At 54.6% G+C, this 19,553-nt stretch overlaps 1 protein-coding gene across 3 annotated transcripts; it reads right to left on the bottom strand.

Annotated features, from left to right (window-relative positions):
• Positions 1–1,297: 1,297 nt before the first annotated feature.
• On the bottom strand, positions 1,298–19,398 carry HPN (hepsin). 3 transcript variants are annotated; one of them, XM_061174144.1, is made up of 14 exons: positions 19,310–19,396; positions 18,696–18,849; positions 18,062–18,131; positions 11,937–12,038; positions 11,807–11,848; positions 6,561–6,690; positions 6,368–6,490; positions 6,189–6,229; positions 5,608–5,773; positions 5,316–5,506; positions 2,530–2,625; positions 2,194–2,336; positions 1,847–2,011; positions 1,298–1,560 (listed from the first exon to the last, which is right to left on the bottom strand). In XM_061174144.1, the coding sequence occupies exons 3-14, from the start codon at positions 18,075–18,077 to the stop codon at positions 1,549–1,551; spliced, it is 1,227 nt and encodes a 408-aa protein (XP_061030127.1). In that variant the 5' UTR covers positions 18,078–18,131; positions 18,696–18,849; positions 19,310–19,396; the 3' UTR covers positions 1,298–1,548. The 3 variants fall into 3 exon arrangements, with proteins under 3 accessions (XP_061030127.1, XP_061030126.1, XP_061030125.1); XM_061174143.1 differs by having other exon boundaries at positions 1,298–1,629; positions 19,310–19,394; XM_061174142.1 differs by lacking the exon at positions 1,298–1,560 and having other exon boundaries at positions 1,636–2,011; positions 19,310–19,398.
• Between the last annotated feature and the right edge of the window lie 155 nt (positions 19,399–19,553).

Below are 19,553 nucleotides of genomic sequence, written 5' to 3'. Positions count from 1 at the left end.
GAAAGAAAGAAAAGAAAGAGAAAAGAAAGTCATGGGAAACAGGCACCTGGTGGGTGTTTTCCTGCAGAGCATCTGGTGTCCAGCAACACCTGGACAAGACTACCAAAGAAACGCCTTAACTTCCCGTAGTTTAGGGGGCAGTAGTGCCCCCTGGTGGCCATTGGTGTCGCAGCAAGATCTGCAGATGCTCTAGGGAACAGAGTGGGTCCCAGGGGAAACTGAGAACAACCTCCAGCCCAGATGAAAAGATGGGGGGGTCTCAGGTTGTGCTCACAGGGCCTGGTGCTCCTGCCTCCTCCCTACAGGGCTCTGCTTCCCATGTTTTTTTTGTTTGTTTGTTTTATAAATTTACTTATTTTATTTTATTTTTATTTTTGGCTGTGTTGGGTCTTCGTTGCTGCATGCGGGCTTTCTCTAGTTGCGGCGAGCAGGGGCTACTCTTCGTTGCGGTGCGTGGGCTTCCCATTGCAGTGGCTTCTCTTGTTGTGGAGCACAGGCTCTAGGTGTACGGGCTTCAGTAGTTGCGGCTCACAGGCTCTAGAGCACAGGCTCAGTAGTTGTGGCACACAGGCTTAGTTGCTCCGCGGCATGTGGGATCTTCCCGGACCAGGGATCGAACCCGTGTCCCCTGCATTGGCAGGCGGATTCTTAACCACTGTGCCACCAGGGAAGCCCTGCTTCCCATGTTGATCCACAGTGGATGTCTTTTTTTCACTGGGCATCTACAACCATTTTTTCTGGAAAGAGCAACCCATTTTCCTTTGGAGAACCCCTCACACTCAAGTCATGTAGCTCCTGAGGGTCAAACCTCCTCCCCACCCCATGCACAGGTGCACAGTGATTTGATAAGGGATGAGCATGTGACCCAAATCCGTTCAGGGAGAGCCAGGCCTGGGACTTTTTTGCTGTAGCTGATGGGAAAGAAGCATTCTTTTTCCACTGTGGCTGTTAAGTCATCCATGGCATATAAGAGTTTCGGTGGGCTGGGGGGACATCTCTGTCTCTGATTGTAGGGGAGCCTGCTTGGAAATGAAGCTGACACAGAAAAGCAGATGTGAGAGAGGAAGTGAGGCACAGTCCTGATGAAAAATATTTGAGCAGCTGGATCCAGCAGTACCTGAAGCCAGACGCTCCAGAGCATTTCCAGTTAGGTGAACCAATTAAGATATTTTCTCTTAAGCCAGCAGGAACTGGAGGATCATACTCCCTGCCTGATGTCTGCCAGGCCCAATTGCTCTCTTCCATCCCCCCAAAATGTCCTCATTTGCTGCTTACATTTGCAAACTCAGAGACCACATTAATCAAAACCATCTTTATTATTTAAAGAGCATCCTGTCATCAGGGGCACTAGATGGGACTCCCCAGACGGCAGAACAATATTTACATGGGGGTCAGAAGGGTGAGGCTCGGGTGGTCCCAGGGCTGAGTGGGCCCGCCACTGTGGAGGACCTTGGAGGGAGGGTATCCTTGGACCTGTGGGCTGGGCCCAAGAAGAAAAATGTTCCATCCCAGGGTGAACCCCATCATGTGGGGCTGGAGCCACCTAGATCAGCTTGGGCCCTGCAGGCGTGCACAGCGAGAAGCCACAGGTCAGAGCTGGGTCACCATGCCGCTGGCTTCGGAGTGAGTCTGGGGAAAGACAACTAGGGGCTTCCAAGGTCTGAGAGGCTTCCCCCGAAGTCCCACAGCTGAACTCCCCTCCCCAGGAGGCCTTTGAAGGCTATCCGCTCCCTAGGGCACCCTCTTCTAAGCCTGAGCGTTGGTTGCTGGAAAACCCTGGCTCCCTTTCCCCCTCAGGGTCCCAAACCCTCCCACCCTCTGGCTCCCATCTGGGCCCAAATTTCACCTTTATGGCCTGGAAGATCCACTCCCGGAAGTCACTGACTTTGGTGTAGACGCCTGGCTTCTGCGCCAGGGCACAGCCGGTGCCCCAGCTCACGATGCCACACAGCCGCCAACGTGGCGTCCGAGAGATGCTGTCCTCACACACGAAGGGGCCACCGCTGTCGCCCTGGTAGGGGACGGAAGGCCTGGCTGGAAGCCAAGATGGCTGGCCGAGGGGCCCTCCTCGGATGATTGTGGGCTGTGGTCACAGAGCGCTCTGGCCCTGAGGTAGCGAGCCTGACCACCCACTGCCATGTGTCTCCACCCCCGGAGAGGCGGGGGCCCGGGCTGCCCCTCATCGTCCCTCACCTGGCAGGCATCAATGCCACCCTCAGGATAGCCGGCACAGAACATCTTGGGTTTGATCTGGTTCCCGTAGAAGTCGGGGCCGTTGCAGACATCACTGCTGATTATTGGGACTCGGGCCTCCTGGAGTACCCCCGCCTGTTGGCCTGGGGGTGTGCAGGCAAGGCTGGCCGAAGCTGGGGAGCGTGCACACCCCGCTTCCTTCCTGGTGCCCACCCGGGCTCCTTAGTGTCCCTACACCCCTGGGCCATGAGGCCTTCAAGCAGGCCAACGGCCCCTCCCCAGCCCGGATCAGAGTCTCCCTTAACAGTGACTTCACAGGCAGAGGACGGAACTCACCGTAGTACTGTGTGTTGCCCCAGCCAGTCACGGTGCAGATCTTGCCGTCCACTAGGGCCTGCCCAGCAGCCGGGAGGCACACGGGCTGGATGTACTCTGTGAGACAGACCACGCTGGTCCCACCCCTGCCGGCCTGCCCCGCCTGGTACAGACCTCAGTCCAGCTGCCCCCGGTGCCCCCGGCCCACCCTTCCCTCTGTTCTTTTACAACAACAACAGCAGAAGTTGCCTTCTGCTGAGAGCTCACTATGTACTAGGCACCTTCCTGGGTGAGTTCCTTTAATATCCCATCAGCCCAGGGAGGTAGGAGCTATTAGTACCCCATTTAAAGAGGGGGAAATAAGGCCATGTCATTTGTCCAAAGCCTCAGAAGGAGTCAATGAGTCGATGGCAGAGCCAGAATTTGAACCCAGCTTGGCCCAATTTCCAAGCCTGTGTTCTTAACCATGGCCCATGGGGCTGCCCCTGCCTAGAGGGTACCTCTGTGAGAAATTTTACAAGGTACTCTCTTGAGATGCTGGACTTCCACCTGTCAAAAAAATCATCATAATAGACACAGCAGTCCACCCTGCCCACAGTAAGAATGGCATCCCTGACACATGACTCCCTTGTGCAATGCACAACCCACACCAGTGGTCCTGGCAGCCCTACCTGCTGCCTGCTGGTGACTTCACCTCCCTGAGCTCAGAGCTCTCAGGTGCAAAATGGAAAGAATAATCACTTCCCCCCAGAGGTGTATAGTGAGAAATCGGTGACGCGTTGAATAGCATGCCTGGCTAATAGGAAATGCTCACGTAACTAGTAATAGTAAAAAACAACGACAAAAGCAATGATTGTTAATATTAACTGAGTGCTGGCATTGCTATAGGCTCTTGACTCAGATTAACCCTTTTCATCATTTCAATAACCCTCGGAAGTCATTTAACAGATGAGGGAAACTGAGGCATGGAGAGGTGAAGCCACGCGCCCAAGATCACAGAGCTGGCAAGTACCTGACCCCAAAGCCCATGCTGTTACCCCTCAGCCATGTGTCTCAAACCCAGGCCCCTCCCACCCCATCCACCTGTGCCCCATGGATACCTCCCCACTTCAATCTTTTTAACCCTCTCACTCCATTCACTAAAGAGAAGGGTTTATTTTGTTTTAAAGAGAAACATGTATCATTCAATACTCTGTAATGACCTATATGGGAATAGAATCTAAAAAAGAGTGGATATATGTGTGGGTATAACTGACTCACTTTGCTGTACAGCAGAAACTAACACAACAATGTAAAGCAACTATACTCCAATAAAAAAATTAATTTAGAAAAAAGAAAAGAAAAACATGTATCGCTCCCTTAAATGGAAAACCAGCATCATGGATCATTCAAAAGAAAAATAACCATAAAAATAAGAAAAATGCAAACCAAATAGTACTGACTTCCCTGACAGCACAGCCAGGGGCTTACAGGCACTGATTCCAGCGCCAGGCAGCCTGGGCTCAAACCTTTGCCATTTGCCAGTTGTGGGAATTGGGTATTATGTACCTTCTCTGTGTTGGGACCTTTCCCCTTGTAAAAAAACAGGATCATAAGAGAACCCACTCTCCCCGGGCTGTTGGGACAATGAAACGAGTGCTTGCTTGGGACATGCTGAGGGCAGTGGCTGCACACAGGAGGAGCGTGCAGGTGTTGGAGTTCATCCTATCATCATTATTGTTGTATTCTTTCATTATTATGCTGTTGCCTGCTGAAGGCTCATCATCATCGCTATTTTAACTTCATTATCATCACCATTACTATTTTTTTTATTTTTATCATTATTATTACTATTCCTACTACAGAGTGGCCTTCTGAAAGCTGAAGCCCACGGCCTGCTCTTAATCCAAAAGGCAGGTGTAGATGAGGTATTAAAGACACATTGGCACCCAAGTGAATCTTTCTCATTGAGAGCAAGGCAATGCTCCAGAGAACTATAACGCGGATAACACCTGACTTTCTGATTTATTCATATACTTAAAATTTTTTCAGTTCATTTTTTTGGGGGTGGGGAGTAACGGCTTTTCTGAGATATAATTCACATACCACACAATTCACCCACTTAAAGTGCACAAGTCAATGTTTTTTAGAGAGGTTTTAGATATAGGTACTAGCCTGCCTGGCAATAGGAAGGTGCAACCACCATCACAGTTGATTTTAGGACATTTTCATCACCCCTTTTACCTATGACCTCCCGACATCTCCATGCCCCCCCGCCCCGGGGAACCACTAATCTACTTTCTATCTCTACAGGTTTGCCTGTTCTGGATATTTCATATGAATGGGATCATACAGTATGTGGCTCTTTGGGCCTGACTTCTTTCTTAGCACAATGTTGTCCAGGGTCATCCATTGTGTACCATGAATCAGTACTTCATTCCTTTTTATGGCCTAGTATCATTCCATTGTATGGATATAGCACGTTTGGTTTATCCATGTGTCAGATGGTAGACGTCTGGGTTGTTTCCATCTTTTGGAATAATGCTGGTCTGAACACTCGTGCACCAGTTTTGGTGTAGCTATGTGTTTTCATTTCTTTTGGGTACGTACCTAAGAGTGGAACTGCTGGGCCAAATGGTGTTGAACTGCCTGAGGAATCGCCACATGGTTTTCCAAAGTGGCTGTACCAACTGTCCCCATCTAATGAATGCCCAGTGTGTGCCTCTCAAGATCATTTCCCTCATCACCATGGATTCCTATGCCCCAGCCCCCTCCTCTGTCCTCCTGGCCCCTGGCGTTCCCAGGCCAAGGAGCAGCCCCAGACTTACCTGTGAGGGGCAGGGAGCTGGAGAGGTGGACCAGGGCAATGTCATTACTGTTCTCCTCACTGTTGGGGTCTCGAAAGGGGAGATAGCCCCCGTGGTAGATTACTGCCTGCACCCCCAGCTGCACGCCATGCGGTGAGGTCTGGGCCACGGCACCGGCAAACACTCGCCATCGGGACAGGACCCGGTTCCGCCTACCAGGGATAGGAGGGGAGGGTGGCAGCCTGCTTGGGCACAGCCTCCCCGACCCTGCCTCTCCCCAGCTTTCCCCCTCAGCGCCGTGGGAGACACTCACTCAGGGAAGCAGTGGGCGGCTGTCAGCACCCAGTCTCTGGAGAGCAGGGACCCCCCACAGAGGTGTGCTCCATCGTAGCGAAGACTGACTTGCCATGGCCACCTGCCCAAGCTGGTGTCCTGGCCGCCCACGATGCGATCGACGGGCAGCTTCCTATGGCCACAGTCTGTGGGAGAGGGGGCAGTCAGGGGCAGTGGGAGGCCTGGACCCCCTGCCTTAGGGGGTCTGAGAGGTCATGCCCCACTCTGGGAAGAGTGAGTGGACACGATCCTAACCTGAGGGGTCTGAGGGACATGGCTCCACCCTGGGCGGGGGGTGCATTCTGAGGAGACACAGCCCCATCCTTGGGGACCCAGGGGGACATGGCTCCACCCGGGGGGGAGGGAGATATGAGGAGACACAGACCCGTCCCTGGGGACCTAGAGGGACATGGTTCCACCAGGAAGGGAGGGAGATCTGAGAAGACACAGCCCCATCCTTGTGGGATCAAAGAGGATAAGGCCTGCCTGGGGGTATCTGACGGGACGTGGCCCTGCCCTCGGGGGGGTCTCAGAAGAGGACTCTGAGTTTCAGGGTCTCACCTTGGCAGATGGTAGCCAGGAAACGACCCCTGGGACAGTCGCTGTGGGAGAGACAGGGATGCGGACACAGAGGGAGACAAAAAGAGACGCCAATTAAGACGCAAGAAAGGCACAGCGGGGAGCACGGGTGTGCGTGCCCGGGGGCGGTGCGCGCCCTGCCTGCCCGCCGCCCTCCTCACCACACGGAGAGGACCTCGAGCAGCCTCCGGGCGTGCGGCAGCCTCCCCTCGTCCACGCAGAAGAAGCCCGACGTGCCGTTGGCGCCCGCCGTCCGCACATCCAGCTCCGAGTGGGCCAGCGCCCTGGGCGGGGCAGGGGTCAGGCCTGCGGCCCCGCCCCCCCAACCCCCCATCCCCAGGGGCACCCCGGTACCTGAGGAAGCCCATCTCCTCGCAGCTGAGCCCCGCCACCCTGGCGTTGGAGCGCGAGGAGCACAGCAGGCGCCACGTGCCCTCCGTCTGGTCAAACACCGTGAGCCGAGCGTCGGCCGGGCCGACCTGCACTGCAGGGCGACAGGACCGCCGCCTGGGTCGCCTTCCTGCCCGAGCCCTCCCGGCCTCTCCTCCGACCCCGTGGGTCTAGTCCTGAATCCTGGCAGGCCCGATGGCAGCAGCCCGGGCCCCCCACATTTGTGACTGCGTCTGGAAGGGCCCATGACTCAAGCTGAACCAAAGATCGGGGTCTCTGGGACTCTGGCTGCCCCGCCAGGGGGAACCAGGGGGCTTCCTCCTACCACTGGGATTCCTAAGCTGGTTGCCCATGAGCTGGAAATCTGGAACTCTGCCAGGAGATTTGGGAAGAGGGAAACTGTTTTAACCAAGCTCCCAGGAGAATGGCATGTGAGGCTGGGTCTGCTTGGGCCCGTCTTTGTCCCCAGAAGGGGAAAAATGAGCCAATGTGGAGGAAAGTCAACAGATTTCTGATAACATTTTTAAAGCCCCTTGATGGAGTCAGGCTTGAAGAACCCCCAGAACTGTTGCTTAAGTGAGTCAATAATTTCCTTTTTTGTTTAGCCAGTTTCTTAGATTTTCCTTTTGTCTTTTGCAGCCTGAAGACCCTTGACTAATACATCACAGTGCCAAAATATTTAAATAGATTTCCTATAATCTTAAAAAAAAAAAGAGAATAGCTATCTTTTTCTGCAGGACTTGTCAGAGCCTTGAATACACACTAAATTGCATGATAATTCTCCAAGCAGAGGATGCAGTATTCGTTCATTCATTCAACAAGTGTTAACTAGACACATACTCCATGCCCAGTCCTGTGTGGGGTGATGCTGGGGGACGTAAAGATGACCAAGAAAGCCCTGGGCTGTGACCTCACCAACCAAAGTCCACCAACAGGGGAGACAGACAGCAGTAAAAAAATCACCCAACCAAACACAGCATCACAAACTTTGAGAAGAGGTAGGGCGGAGATACACAGAAAGGCTGGAGAGAGCTTACGGGGGATTCCTCCTGCCTGGGGCTTACTGTGTCCCCTCAGCCCCTCACAGGCTGCTCCTCACATGGTCAGAGGACCCTTGTCCACACCTACGCCAGGTCACAGCAGCCCTTAGCCGTATTTATTTACATTTAGCAAACACTCAGTATGTGCCAGGCTCTATTTTGGGCAATGAACAAATCAGACAAAACCCCCAGCTCTGAGGAGCTCAAAGGCCAATAGGTTAGATGCATAACAAATAGGACAGAGAGGTCAAATAGATGGTGTGTCACAAAAGAAGGCGCCAGGGAGATAAATCAAGCTTGACAGAGGCAGGGGAATGCTGGCATTGGGGGGAGGGGAGGTTGCACTTTCCAACAGGTGGGCAGGGAAAGCTGCACTGAGAAGGTGGTATGCAAACAAAGATCTGAAGGAGGTAAGAAGACAGGTGAGGGAACAGAGAACCAGGCCAAAGGAACTGCCAAGTGCAAAGATCCCAAGGTGGTGGCGGGTGGGTGGGAGACACGGGGGATGTTTAAGGAACAGCAAAGAGGCTGGAGCAGAGTGAGCTAGGGGAGGGGAGATGGGAGACAAGACTAGGTTGACACTAGGACTTTGGCTTTTACCAGGAGTGAGATGCAGCCGGAGGAGGGCTCTGAGCCAGGAGGGCCCTGATCTGACTCAGGGGTTCACAGGCTCCCTCTGGCTGTGTGTGGGGAGCAGACTATAAGGGGCGGGATGGGAGCAGGGAGACCAGGGAGGAGGCTGTGTGATGGTCCAGGAGGGAGAGGATGGAGGCTGGGCCAGGGTCAGGGCAGCGGGGCGGGGGGGGGGGGAACAGAGTTTAGATTTAGGATTGATTCTGTGGGTGGAGCCCACAGGGTCTGCTGAGATTGGATGTGGGCGTGAGGAAAAGAGGGTCTGAGGGCAATTCCAGGGTGTTTGGCCTGAGCCGCCAGAAGGATGGAGCTGCCACTGACTGAGATGGGGAAGGTGGGGAGGAGTAAGCTTGGGGAAAGATCGGCTGTGAACCCCTTTTCTCCTGAGCCTCCTGCGTGGCTGGTGTTCTGAGAGCACATTCTGGGAACGTGAATCTGGTACAAACTCAATTTTGCATCCTCGTAGGAAGAACTTGGTGAGGCCACACCCAAGCTGAGCAGTTTTCCCACAGCCCCACACATCTGGACGAGGGGAGGCAGGACTTCCAGGGAGAACCCTGTCCTGCTGAGGACAGAGAAAGGCAGACAGAGGATGTGCACTCAGGCCTGAGTGACTCCAAACCCCAAGCTTTTAACGTTGCCCTAGACAGCCTCTCAAGTGACTTCCCTCCTGAGGGTTAAACAATAATGGCACAGTAATATTAACACTGGCTATGTCTCCTGGGGCTGTCAGTGGGCTGACCCCATGCTATGTGTCATATCTGGGGAGTTCTTTGAATCCCACCACCATCCTGGAAGGTACAGACCATTTCTATGCCCATCTTGCAGATGGGGAAACTGAACCTTGGAGAGGCTATACTTGCCCGGGGGAATATAGCTAAGAACCTGCAAAGCCAGGATTTGAACCCAGGCCTGCCTACCTGCATACTCCCTGCTCCTTCTGTGGCTCTCACATGGACCCTTACCTGACCCCACCCTAAATATACTCACCCACAGCCTGGCCTAGGAGCTTCCTGGCTGGCTTGCCTTAGTCATGGCCTCCAGGTGGGGGCCCAGGGATGCCTGGTACCTCTGCTGGGTGGTGCCCGCCACCCGCTGAGTTCCCAGACCAACACTTGGGGTCTGAAACACCAACTGCGGGTGGGAGTGAATTCTTATTTTTAAATGACTTCTCAGTGCTCCAGGAATGTGATTTCCAGAAAGTGTTAGGTTTTAGGAAAAAATTATCACTTTACGGATGGATTTGGAGGGAGGGGGGAGGGAGGGAGGAGGGAATATCAAATGCCCCCTCCAAGTATTTTTAAAGCTATATTCTGTGCCACTGTTTCTCACTTTTAAACTCTTTATTCTTATTTGTATTATTTTAAGCAATGCAAAAAGTATGTTCTGGGTCACCTGGTTTGCTCACCAAATTGTCTGATATATTTAGAGGTGTGAAAATCCCAGAAAAGTGAGGTGGGGATATCATTTCTGGGTTGTTTTTGTTTGTTCATTTTGTAATTTCCCAACGTTTTTGAAAAACTCGAGTATAATGGAAGGGCACGGTGCTGGTGTTGGCCAGAGCCAGGTCTGAATCGTGGCCTAATTACTTTCCAGCTGGAGACCCAGGACAACTTGGTTCATGTCGGCGATCTGTCCTCATGCTTATTCATTAAGCAAAGGTTTCCTGAGCACCTACTATGTGCCGGACACAGTCTGGGGCAGTAAACAAAATGCCCCTGCCCTCCTGAAATTCACCAGGAGTAAATCATGAACCGCGAGTGTGAGGAGGGTTTTACCAGGGGCAGCAGGATGGCTGTGGGGAGCAGGTGGGGGGCGGGTGGGGAGGCGGTGTGGAGCCTGGGGGCAGAAAGGCCCTGCTCAGGAAAGTTAAAGCCTGAAGCATGAGACACAAAAGCCCATGTTAACCAAGTTGGCTGAGAGTCAAGTGTTGCACGGATCATTACCTCCTCTAATTCTCACTCCCAGTTTCCAGATGAGGACTCTGAGAACCAGAGAGGGCAGGACAGGTGTGAGCCTCAGCTCAGCAGTGATGGTGCAGGACCCTGAAACCTGCCTCGGGGTGTGAGCGGGAAAGAAGGTGGTGCAGGGAGGGTCCTTCAAGGGCGTGAGAGCTGCCCATGCGCTGGAGCCTGAAGGGCACCGGAAGCAAGCATGAGGTGAGGATGGAGAGGGGCCCACATCCTAGGAGCCTTGGAGCCTGGCTCCTTTTATCCCAGTGGCAGTAGTGAGCTTCCGGCAAGCACATGACCCCTCTGCCCTGCCATTTATTCAATGTGCGGACTTGGACAAGTCAGTTCACTTCACGGGGCCTCAGTTTCCCCATCTGCAAAATGGGGATGATGATAATGGCCCCGACTTCACAGGGCTCTTGTGCAAAGGCTGCAGCCAGGGCCTGGCATGTGTTAGCCGTCACTATGGCAACTTACTTGGCTGTTTCTTGAGAAACAATAGAGTATAGTAGTTCTACACAAGAGCTGGATCCAGGCTGCCTGGTTCCAATCCCAGTGACCTGAGGCAAGTCACTTGGTCTTTCCAAGCCTCATTTCCCCATATTAAAATGGGCTGTGGGGAGGATTTAATGAGTCAATACCTGCAAAGCCCTGAGGCCTGTGCCTGGCACATGTAAATGCTCTCCAAGCGTCAACTGTGGTGGTTGACCTTGATGGTGGCTTTCCTTGTCTAGATGTTCATTTCTGCTCTTAATGTGAGCTGAGTCCTTTATGGAACTAGATGAGGCTTGTGGGAGTGAAAAATGCATCCCATCACCCAACTTCCCCATTCTTCCTGCTGCCCTGAGCCACAGAACGGCAGCTTGGAGTTGGCATTTGGGAAGATTCATTCATTCCACAATGAGTTTCTGCATCTATTTGTGTGGCCACTCCTTCCCACCTGCATGCAGATACATCTCTACCAGTCAAGTCAAAGAGCTATTCGTGGCCCCATCATTTACCAGCTGCTTGTCCTCTCTGGTCCTCACTTTCCACATCTGTAAATGGGGATAATAACAGCAGCTACCACCAAGGAGAGCTAGAAAAAGGTTGGCTGAATTCATACAGTACCTCTCAAACACGTTTTGACCACGTTCCGCAATAAGAAACACATTTTTACATTATGATGTAGCCTTGAACGTCTGTTTTCTGGGGTGAACTATGGCATTGCTCTAAGCCTCAGTTTCCCCATCTGTAATATGGAGAGAATAACGGTCCCACCCTCATAAAACCAAAAGAAAACATTAACAGAACTTCTTCTTACTGAGAGAGATGCACTCTGATTTTTTAAATCTATTTCATACTTTTTAAAGTGTGGTTTTCAGCTCACTAATTTCATGATGCACTAACGGATAACACATTTAGAGGCTGAAAAACACTGGGTTAGACAAGTGGAAATGTTTAGAGCAACAATACGAGTGCATGAGCACTACCAGCATTTCTGCAGGCATTCATGCATTCATTCAAAAAAATCCTTTCATTGAGTTCCCACCAGGTACGGGTTTCCTCCAGGGCTCCCCAGAGGGTCTCAGCACACTCTACTCACCTGGATACAGCGGCTCCTGATCACTCCTGAGTAGAACGGTCACTGCAGAGAAGGCAGAGGTGAGGGCAGGTAGGCTGGGAACTGCAGGGGGCAGGGGAGGGTAGAGGCGCAGGGGTCCGTCCACTCTCACCAATGGCCCAGGACGCTGCCCCGATGCCTGTCAGGAGCAGCACGGTCCCCACAGTGAGAGCTGCCACCTTGGGTCCAGAGCAGCATGGCACAGTCCGGCCACCTGCAATAGACACCATGCTGGGGCCACTGCCAGGTCTGTCCTCATTGTGGCAGGATCTGAGCACGGGGCCAGCTCTGCCCTGCCCCCAGGCCAACTTAGCACGCCTGAGCCTGCCCTGCCCTAGGCCCAGTTTCCTGGGGTGAACAGTTGGCAGGGCCGTCTCTCCCCTGCAGCGAGGACAACCAGGTGTCCAGCCCCCCAAGGGTTCCAGCTGGGAAGAGCCGTGGCTGGGACAGCTGCCACCCTCCCTGCCTATATTCCTGGCACTTAAGGGATTTCTCCTCCCCAATGACCCTGCGCTTCTGTATTTCCTTCATCACGTTGTGCCGTCTTTTCTTGAACATCTCACTTCTGCTAACTTTCCCAGAGGTTCTTGGAGCCTCTTGGGGGCTGTGACCCCTGACCTTTGCCCTCTTGGCAACTCTCTTCCCTGCTGTTTGGCATTTCCTCACTGCCTCACTTCTCTCTGCTATACCAGAACCTCTGCCCCTAGGAACCCCCCAAAACCAGACCTCTCCCAAAGGACCCAGCTCCAAGGTCAAATTTGCCCCTGGAGGTTGAGAACCTACATTTGGAAATTTGCCAGGCTCACTTAAAAATATTGGCCTTGGACTTCCCTGGCGGTCCAGTGGTTAAGACTCCGCACTTCCACTGCAGCGGGTACAGGTTCGATCCCTGGTCTGGGAACTAAGATCCTGCATGCCGCGTGGCGCGGCCAAAAAATATATATATATTGACCTTACCTATTCCTATGTGGGACCTTGGGCAGGTGGTGTCACCTCTTTGAGCCTCAGCTTCCTCATCTATTTAATGGGCATCCACCTAGCACACACCTCTAAGTATAATGTTTTAAAGTTCTTTTAAATAATAATAATAATAATAAAAACCATACTCTTATCACATGTTTTATGTGCCAAACACTGCTCTGAACGCATTAACTTATTCAGTCCTTATCTAAGTTATGATTCCAATTTTTCAGACAGGGAAAACTGAGGCTCAGAGAAGTGGAGTCACCTGCCCAAGGTGACTCAGCCAGGAAGAGGCAGTGCTGAGTCCTGAACCCTGGGCAGATTTGGCACTGGGGTCCAAGTGTATAACCACTAAGCCATGCCACCCCTCCCTGTGCTATAGTGGCTGGCATACAGCAAGTTCTCAATAAATGCTTTTATTTATTTATTTATTTTTCGTTTTTTATTGGTCAATAAATGCCCTTAAATCATTAGAGCTGTGTGGTCCTGGGCGACTCCCTTCACCTCTCTGGGCCTCAGTTTTCTCATCAGTAAAATGGGACTTTATTCATTCATTGTCCTATTGAGCATCCACTGTGTACCTGACACCATTCTAGGCTCTGGAGACATATCCCAAAACAAGACAGATGAGATGCTGGTTCTCATGGAGCTCACATTCTCAATGAGTGTGTAAAGTGAGGGGAAAACCAAAACAAGTAAACAAGTAAATGAACTTGATGATTTCCAGATCGTGGCAAAGTCTATGAAGAAAATGATGTGGGTTGGGGGCGGCAGTGTTCTGTGGGGTGTCCAGGAAGGGCCTCCCCAAGAAGTGACTTTTGAGCGGAGACCTGAGGGGTGAGACCAGCCAAGCAAAGACCTCTCATGGAAGGGCACAGGCAAAGTCCTTGAGGCAAGAATAAGCATGGTGGGTTAGAGGGCAAGAGAGGCCACTGATGTGGCCAGAATGGCATGAGCTTGGGGAAGGCAGTAGGGCCAAGGCTTGGGCCAGCTGGGGAGGGCTGGCAGCCCCCGGAGAAGAGGGTTTTTATTCCCAGTGCAACAGGGGCCCTGGGGCTGAAAAGCCAACCCTTTTGCTAGGGATCAGGAGGACCAAAGGGAAAAGGCCGCTGAAAGCTTTTGCTGGGCCTGGCATGCACCCGACTGCCCTTGGCATCTGCAAGGCCCTCCCAGGGCTGCAGGACCTCCCAGCTTTGCCATCTGTGTCGTGGCAGTACGGCTGATGGGCACAGGGCCAGGCCAGCACCCGGAATGGAGCAGGGAGCAGTCCAGCACCTTCCTGGGATGGCTATTGTCTAAGTGTCTTAAGAATTTGAGAGCCCAGCCATTCCCGTCAAGGTACTCCTCCCTCCAAAGAGGCCCCAGTGGACCAGGCCAGCCCAGCCCTGGCTGGCTGACCCCTTCCTGTCTCCCTGAGGAGAGAGGTCCCCACCTCCACCCCCAACCATCTTCCTGGTTCCAGTGGGAGGTCTTGGCTCCCCTAGCCATCAGGCTTGTCCTGGTTCCTTTGTGTTCAGATGTGCCTGCAGAGCTTTGGGCCACTCAGAGCCCAGCCCAGACGTTTTGGCACATCTGCTGGGGCAGGAAGCATTGCCACCCTGTGTCTCTTAAGGTGAGAGGCAAAACCTGCTTTCATGCCTTCTGGGGAAGGCATGAAAAGTTCAGGGGACTTCGGGCAACCCCCAAACAGGTGCCTCTGGTGGGACAGGAAGCATCCTCACTCTGGGTCCCTGGCGTGAGAGGCATTCTCACTGCGTATCTTTGCTGAGGCAGGAAAGCATCCTCACTGTGTGAGAGGCAGCAGCATCCTTGCGTGATTCCTCAGGGGCAAAAGGGCTGGGTAAGCCAGGACCCCCGAGCTTCCCCCTGAGGCTCTGCTCTCTGTTCCTCCAAGGGCGCTAGGCTGCCCTTGTCTTCTCACAGGACAGTTCTTCTGTCCCCACCATTTGGCTGCAAAACCCTCCCAAGTGACATCTTTGGCTCCTTGTCTCTAAAACTCCGTTCAATCTACAGCTCCGTGTCTGTTTTCATTGTACACAACTCCAACTTCCTGAACGGAAGTCTCTCCCCGTCTCATTTCTGGGACACCGCCCGTGCCTGATTCTGATTCTCCCCCTACTTCTCCATCTCCTCCACACACTCCCTGAAATCTGGGGTCCCCAGGGCGGCCATGGCCTCCTCCCCCTCATGCCTCCCCACTCCCGTCTGTCTTACCCACCTCCACAGCCTGTGTCCCTTTTCTGTCCCCAGCCCTGGACTCTCCTTTGTCTTAGATCCGGGGTCCTGCAGTCTCTTAGATGCCTCCCACTTGAATCCCCAAGGTCCTTCACACCTCCCAGGTCCCATACTGGCCTCAATGTCTCCCCAGATCCCCAGGTCCCGTCTCAGAGGCCCTCATCCTCAGGACTGTCCCTCATCTGCAGGACGCCTCCCTCCCACCACAGCTACAGGCCTCCTGAGTGTCTCCTGCCCACTCTCTCCTTCCCTGCTCCCACCCCATCCAACCCCTGGGCTCAGTCTCTCCTTCTGGCCCAGCCTCCACATGGAACCCCAGGGGATCTTCCTAAACACCAAATCCAACCTGTTGCTACCCTCCATGACTCCCCAGTGCTCCCCAGGACAGAGTCTAAAGCCCTCAGCCCGTGATGCCAGCACCTCTAGGATGTAAGCATGGCTATTAGAGATTTGGGGGTTGAACATGCTTTCCTAAATTCCCACACAGCCATATGGGTCCTTATCAGACAACTGATAAGAGGTTCCAAAAAGCAACCAAAACGACAGGACTTATAAAACAAAGAATACCCACCAGCGCCACCTTGTGGAGAGACCCGGCACTGCCCAGTCATGGGCCAGCTTCTCACCAAAAAGAGTCCTAATGGATCTCAATCACCCTCCCAGTTCCATTTCCAACTTTACCGACAGAAATACCAAATTAGCTACGTGCCACTGCACACCCGGCAGATTGTCACCCCAGCTGTTAGCCTTGCTCTTCCCTCTGCCTGGCACACCTACCTACTCCCTCCTCATCCTGAGTGTCAACTCAGATATCACCTCCTCTGATTCTAAGTCTCCAGGGAGCACCGAGAACCTCGCCTTGGGTGCACTTCAACAGCAGAATGGGGCTTCCCTGGTGGTGCAGTGGTTAAGAATCCGCCTGCCAATGCAGGGGACACAGGTTCCATCCCTGGTCCGGGAAGATCCCACGTGCCGCGGAGTAACTAAGCCCGTGCACCACAACTACTGAGCCTGAGCTCAAGAGCCCGCGAGCCACAACTACTGAGCCCGTGTGCCACAACTACTGAAGCCCGCACGCTTACAGACCATGCTCCGCAACAAGAGAAGCCACCGCAATGAGAAGCCCGTGCACCGCAACAAAGAGTAGCCCCCACTCGCTGCAACTAGAGAAAGCCCGCGCGCAGCAACAAAGACCCAACGCAGCCAAAAATAAATAAATAAATAGATAGATAGATAGATAGATTTATTTATTTTTTAAAAACCCAGCAGAATGGTAACACAAACATTAGCACAACTGCAGCCACAATGGTTCTCAGAAGCTACACCAACCTTAGCCCTGTCCTACCCCCATCCTGCAGTTTCCTAAAATCCTTGCAACTGTTAATGAGGAAGGTGTCATTATCACCATCCCCAATTTACAGATGAGGAAAGGAGGCCCAGAGAGGTGCAGCCACCTACCCGGGGTCACCCAGCAAGTAACCACAACACCAGAACTTTTCAGCATTCGTGTCTAGGTTTGAAACGACAGCAGGACTCCCCTCCAAGGCCAGGCCCGAGCTGCCTGGGGATGCACTGAAGCCCACTGTGGCCCGAGCTGGCCTGGGGATGCACTTAAGCCCACTGTGCCTCGGTTCTCTCTGTCCCCAGGCCAGTCTCTGGCCATCCTTCAGCACATGCTCTGCTTTTCGTCCCTGGTTCATTCACCCATGGGCCCCAGGCCTGGTGAGATCCCTTCAGTGGGCTCCAGGAAGGAATGGTTCCAAAGGTGCAGGGCTCTGCTGCCCACCTGCTCAGCAAGGGCACAGCACCTTCTCCCGAGCCACTGGGAGCCTGGATTTACTCTGGGCCACAGCTGAATGATTTGGGCTCTGATTTGCTAGCGGTGCTGAGACCCAAAGAGGCCAGTGATCTACACCCATCATTTCAGCCAACACATTCAGTGCTTCCTCCCTATCACGGCATGTAAATCCTCACACCATCCTCTGAGGTGGGCACTAGTACTGTCTCCATTTTACAGAGGAAGAAACGAGGCCCAGAGAGGGTAAGTCGCCTGCCCAGGGCCTCACAGCTAGAAAGTGCTACTGCCTGGGACCAAACCCAGCTAGCCTGGTTCCAGGAAGAAGAGAGTGAGTCAGCCCCAGCTGGGGAGCGTGGAAAGGAAAGGCCACCCCTAACTGGGCCCTTCCAGCTGGCTCCCAAGTGTGGACGAGGGTAGGAAGGAGCCAGGGTGTCTGGAGCCCCTGCCAGGGGCTTCCATGAGCCCTCGAGTGCCCACCACTCCGAGGATGTGGTTCCTCCCCACCATCCCTGGAGCAGTTTCTCTGTTGTCTCTCCCCTTTCCATCCATCCGGACGGAGTCCAAAGTCCTCCCTCTGCTGTTTTGCCCACAGTGTGAGGAGGTGGGACGAATGTCTGGAATCGGTGGGGGTCTTGGGTCCCAGGACTCCAAGTCGGCCGACCTCTTCCACGACAGCTCTGGTGCACCGCATTTGTCTTACACGCTGAGCCCCATGCTGGTGCCTTGTGTGTGTTCCGTGCTCCCAACAACCTCACGTAGGTAGGTAGGTAGGTAGCATTAGAATCCATGCTTGACCCAGGGGGGAAATGAAGCCCAGAGAAACGAAGACACTTTCACAAGATGGCACAGCAAAAAAGTGGCAGAAGCCAATTCGAATGCAAGCCTGTGTATTTGACTCCAGAGTCTGTGTCCTTAACTGTGATAGCTAGTCTCCCCGCCTTGGCCCCAAGTAGAGGACAGGTCCAGGGGTAGCTGAGAGACCACTGGGGGATGAGGGGAAACTGAGGCAAGGAGCCAGGAAGGTCATATGGGGTGGCAGGGAGGCAGGTGGTGGCACAGCCCCACAGAAAATTTGGTTAATAGTTAATCAGGTGGAGGAGGTTTCAGAAGCGGGTGGGGATGGGCCCCAGGAGGGGTGCCAGAGAGAGGGGGCTCCAAGTGGGTGGAGGGTTGGGAAGAAAGCACAGAAGGAAGGGCCCCAGGCAGAGCCAAAGTTGGGGCTCAGGGAAAGGGGGACTCACCCTCCTTCTCCGCCATGTCACGGCCTCTAGTTAATGATTCCCCGGCTGACCTCCTGGGCCGGGGCGGGACCTGTGGGGAGATGAACGGGGGGAGGCAGGGCCTGGGGGAGCCCAGGCCAGCCCCTGTGCCCCCAGTCCCAGGCGCCCATCCAGGGAGGCTGAGGGACTGGGCCCCGGCCAGAGCACGCCGTGATCACGGACACAGACTGGGCTGGGTTCAAGGATGGGGTCAGTGTGTGACCAGCAGCCAGAGGGATGCCTAGATTTGTAGGCCTGGGGGACCCCATGCCTGGGCCTGGGTGAGGAGGAGACTAGGGGTCTGAACTCCTGGGTCTGAGGGAGGAGAGCTGGGGCCTCAACTCCTGGGTCCTGGGGAAAGTGAGGTTTAGGGGCCAGCTCTCCTTCGGAGGAGGGGCACAGGGGCCTGGACTCCTGGGTCTGAGGGAGGAGGAGACTGGGGCCGATCTTGGAGTCTGAAGAAGAGGGGGCTGGAACTCTGAGGTCCTTGGGGAGAAGCCTGACAGCCCACTCTCCGGGTCCCTGGGAGCCCTTCTACTGGGAGCTGAGCATTAGGGCGGGTGTGGGTGAGGGGGCCCACATCCTAGGGGCTGGAACTGAGGACCCTGGTCCTTACCCTGGGGTCCGGCAGGTGGGGGCGGAGCTGAGAGATGGTGCCGGTTTAGGGTCAGTCTCCAGGCCTGGGCAGAAGCATGGTGGCCCCTCAGCAGCGGCGGCCCCAGAGGCGGCGGCGGCGGTGGTGCGGGGCCTGCTAGGCCTGGCTGCCTCACCTGAGGAGGAGGGGGCTGGGCAAGAGGCGGGGGAAGGGGCGGGGAGGGGCCGGGCAAAGGGATTGGCAGCGCTGGAGGCCACCTGGCTGGTGGGACAGGGTTTGCAGGGGCTGGACCAGGCCGGCCCAGCAACCTGCCTCCGGCCTGGAGGGGGCTCAGGTGTGCCAGTCTGAGGGGACAAGGAGCTGGGACTGGCTTGGCCTGAGGGCCGGGGGTCTGGGGAGACAGGGCAGGCTGGGGGGTGCTTACAAGGACCAAAGGAAGGAGCTACGAATTGGAGAGACACAGAGGGAGGGCACCCGCTGCCCCAAGCCCACCCTGCCCCAGCCTCTTCGCCTGCCTCCTGCCCAGCCCCCACCCTGCCCCAGCTCAGGCCGAACCCCGCCCCTGTCTACCCCTGCCCCTTCCAGCACCCTCTGCCCAGCCCCAGGCCCACCACTGCCCCTGCCATTTCCTGCACCTGTTGTCCAACTCCTGAACAAGGCGGTCCCAGTTCCAGGCCGGCCTCAGCCCAGCCCGTGCCCCAGACTCCTCCCGCACCCCACCTCCTGCTCCAGCCTCTGCCCCTTCCAGTGTCCCCAGCCCAGCCCCAGTGCCGACGCCTGCCCTGCACCTTGCTCTCCCTCCCCACCCCACCCCCGCCCTTGCTCTCCCCCCCCCCGCCCCCTCCCCCCAGCTGCTTTCCTACAAGTCACGGGGGCTGG

Source organism: Eubalaena glacialis, chromosome 18 (assembly GCF_028564815.1).
Source record: "Eubalaena glacialis isolate mEubGla1 chromosome 18, mEubGla1.1.hap2.+ XY, whole genome shotgun sequence".
Taxonomy (NCBI): Eukaryota; Metazoa; Chordata; class Mammalia; order Artiodactyla; family Balaenidae; genus Eubalaena; species Eubalaena glacialis.
This window is presented reverse-complemented; position numbering and strand designations above follow the sequence as displayed.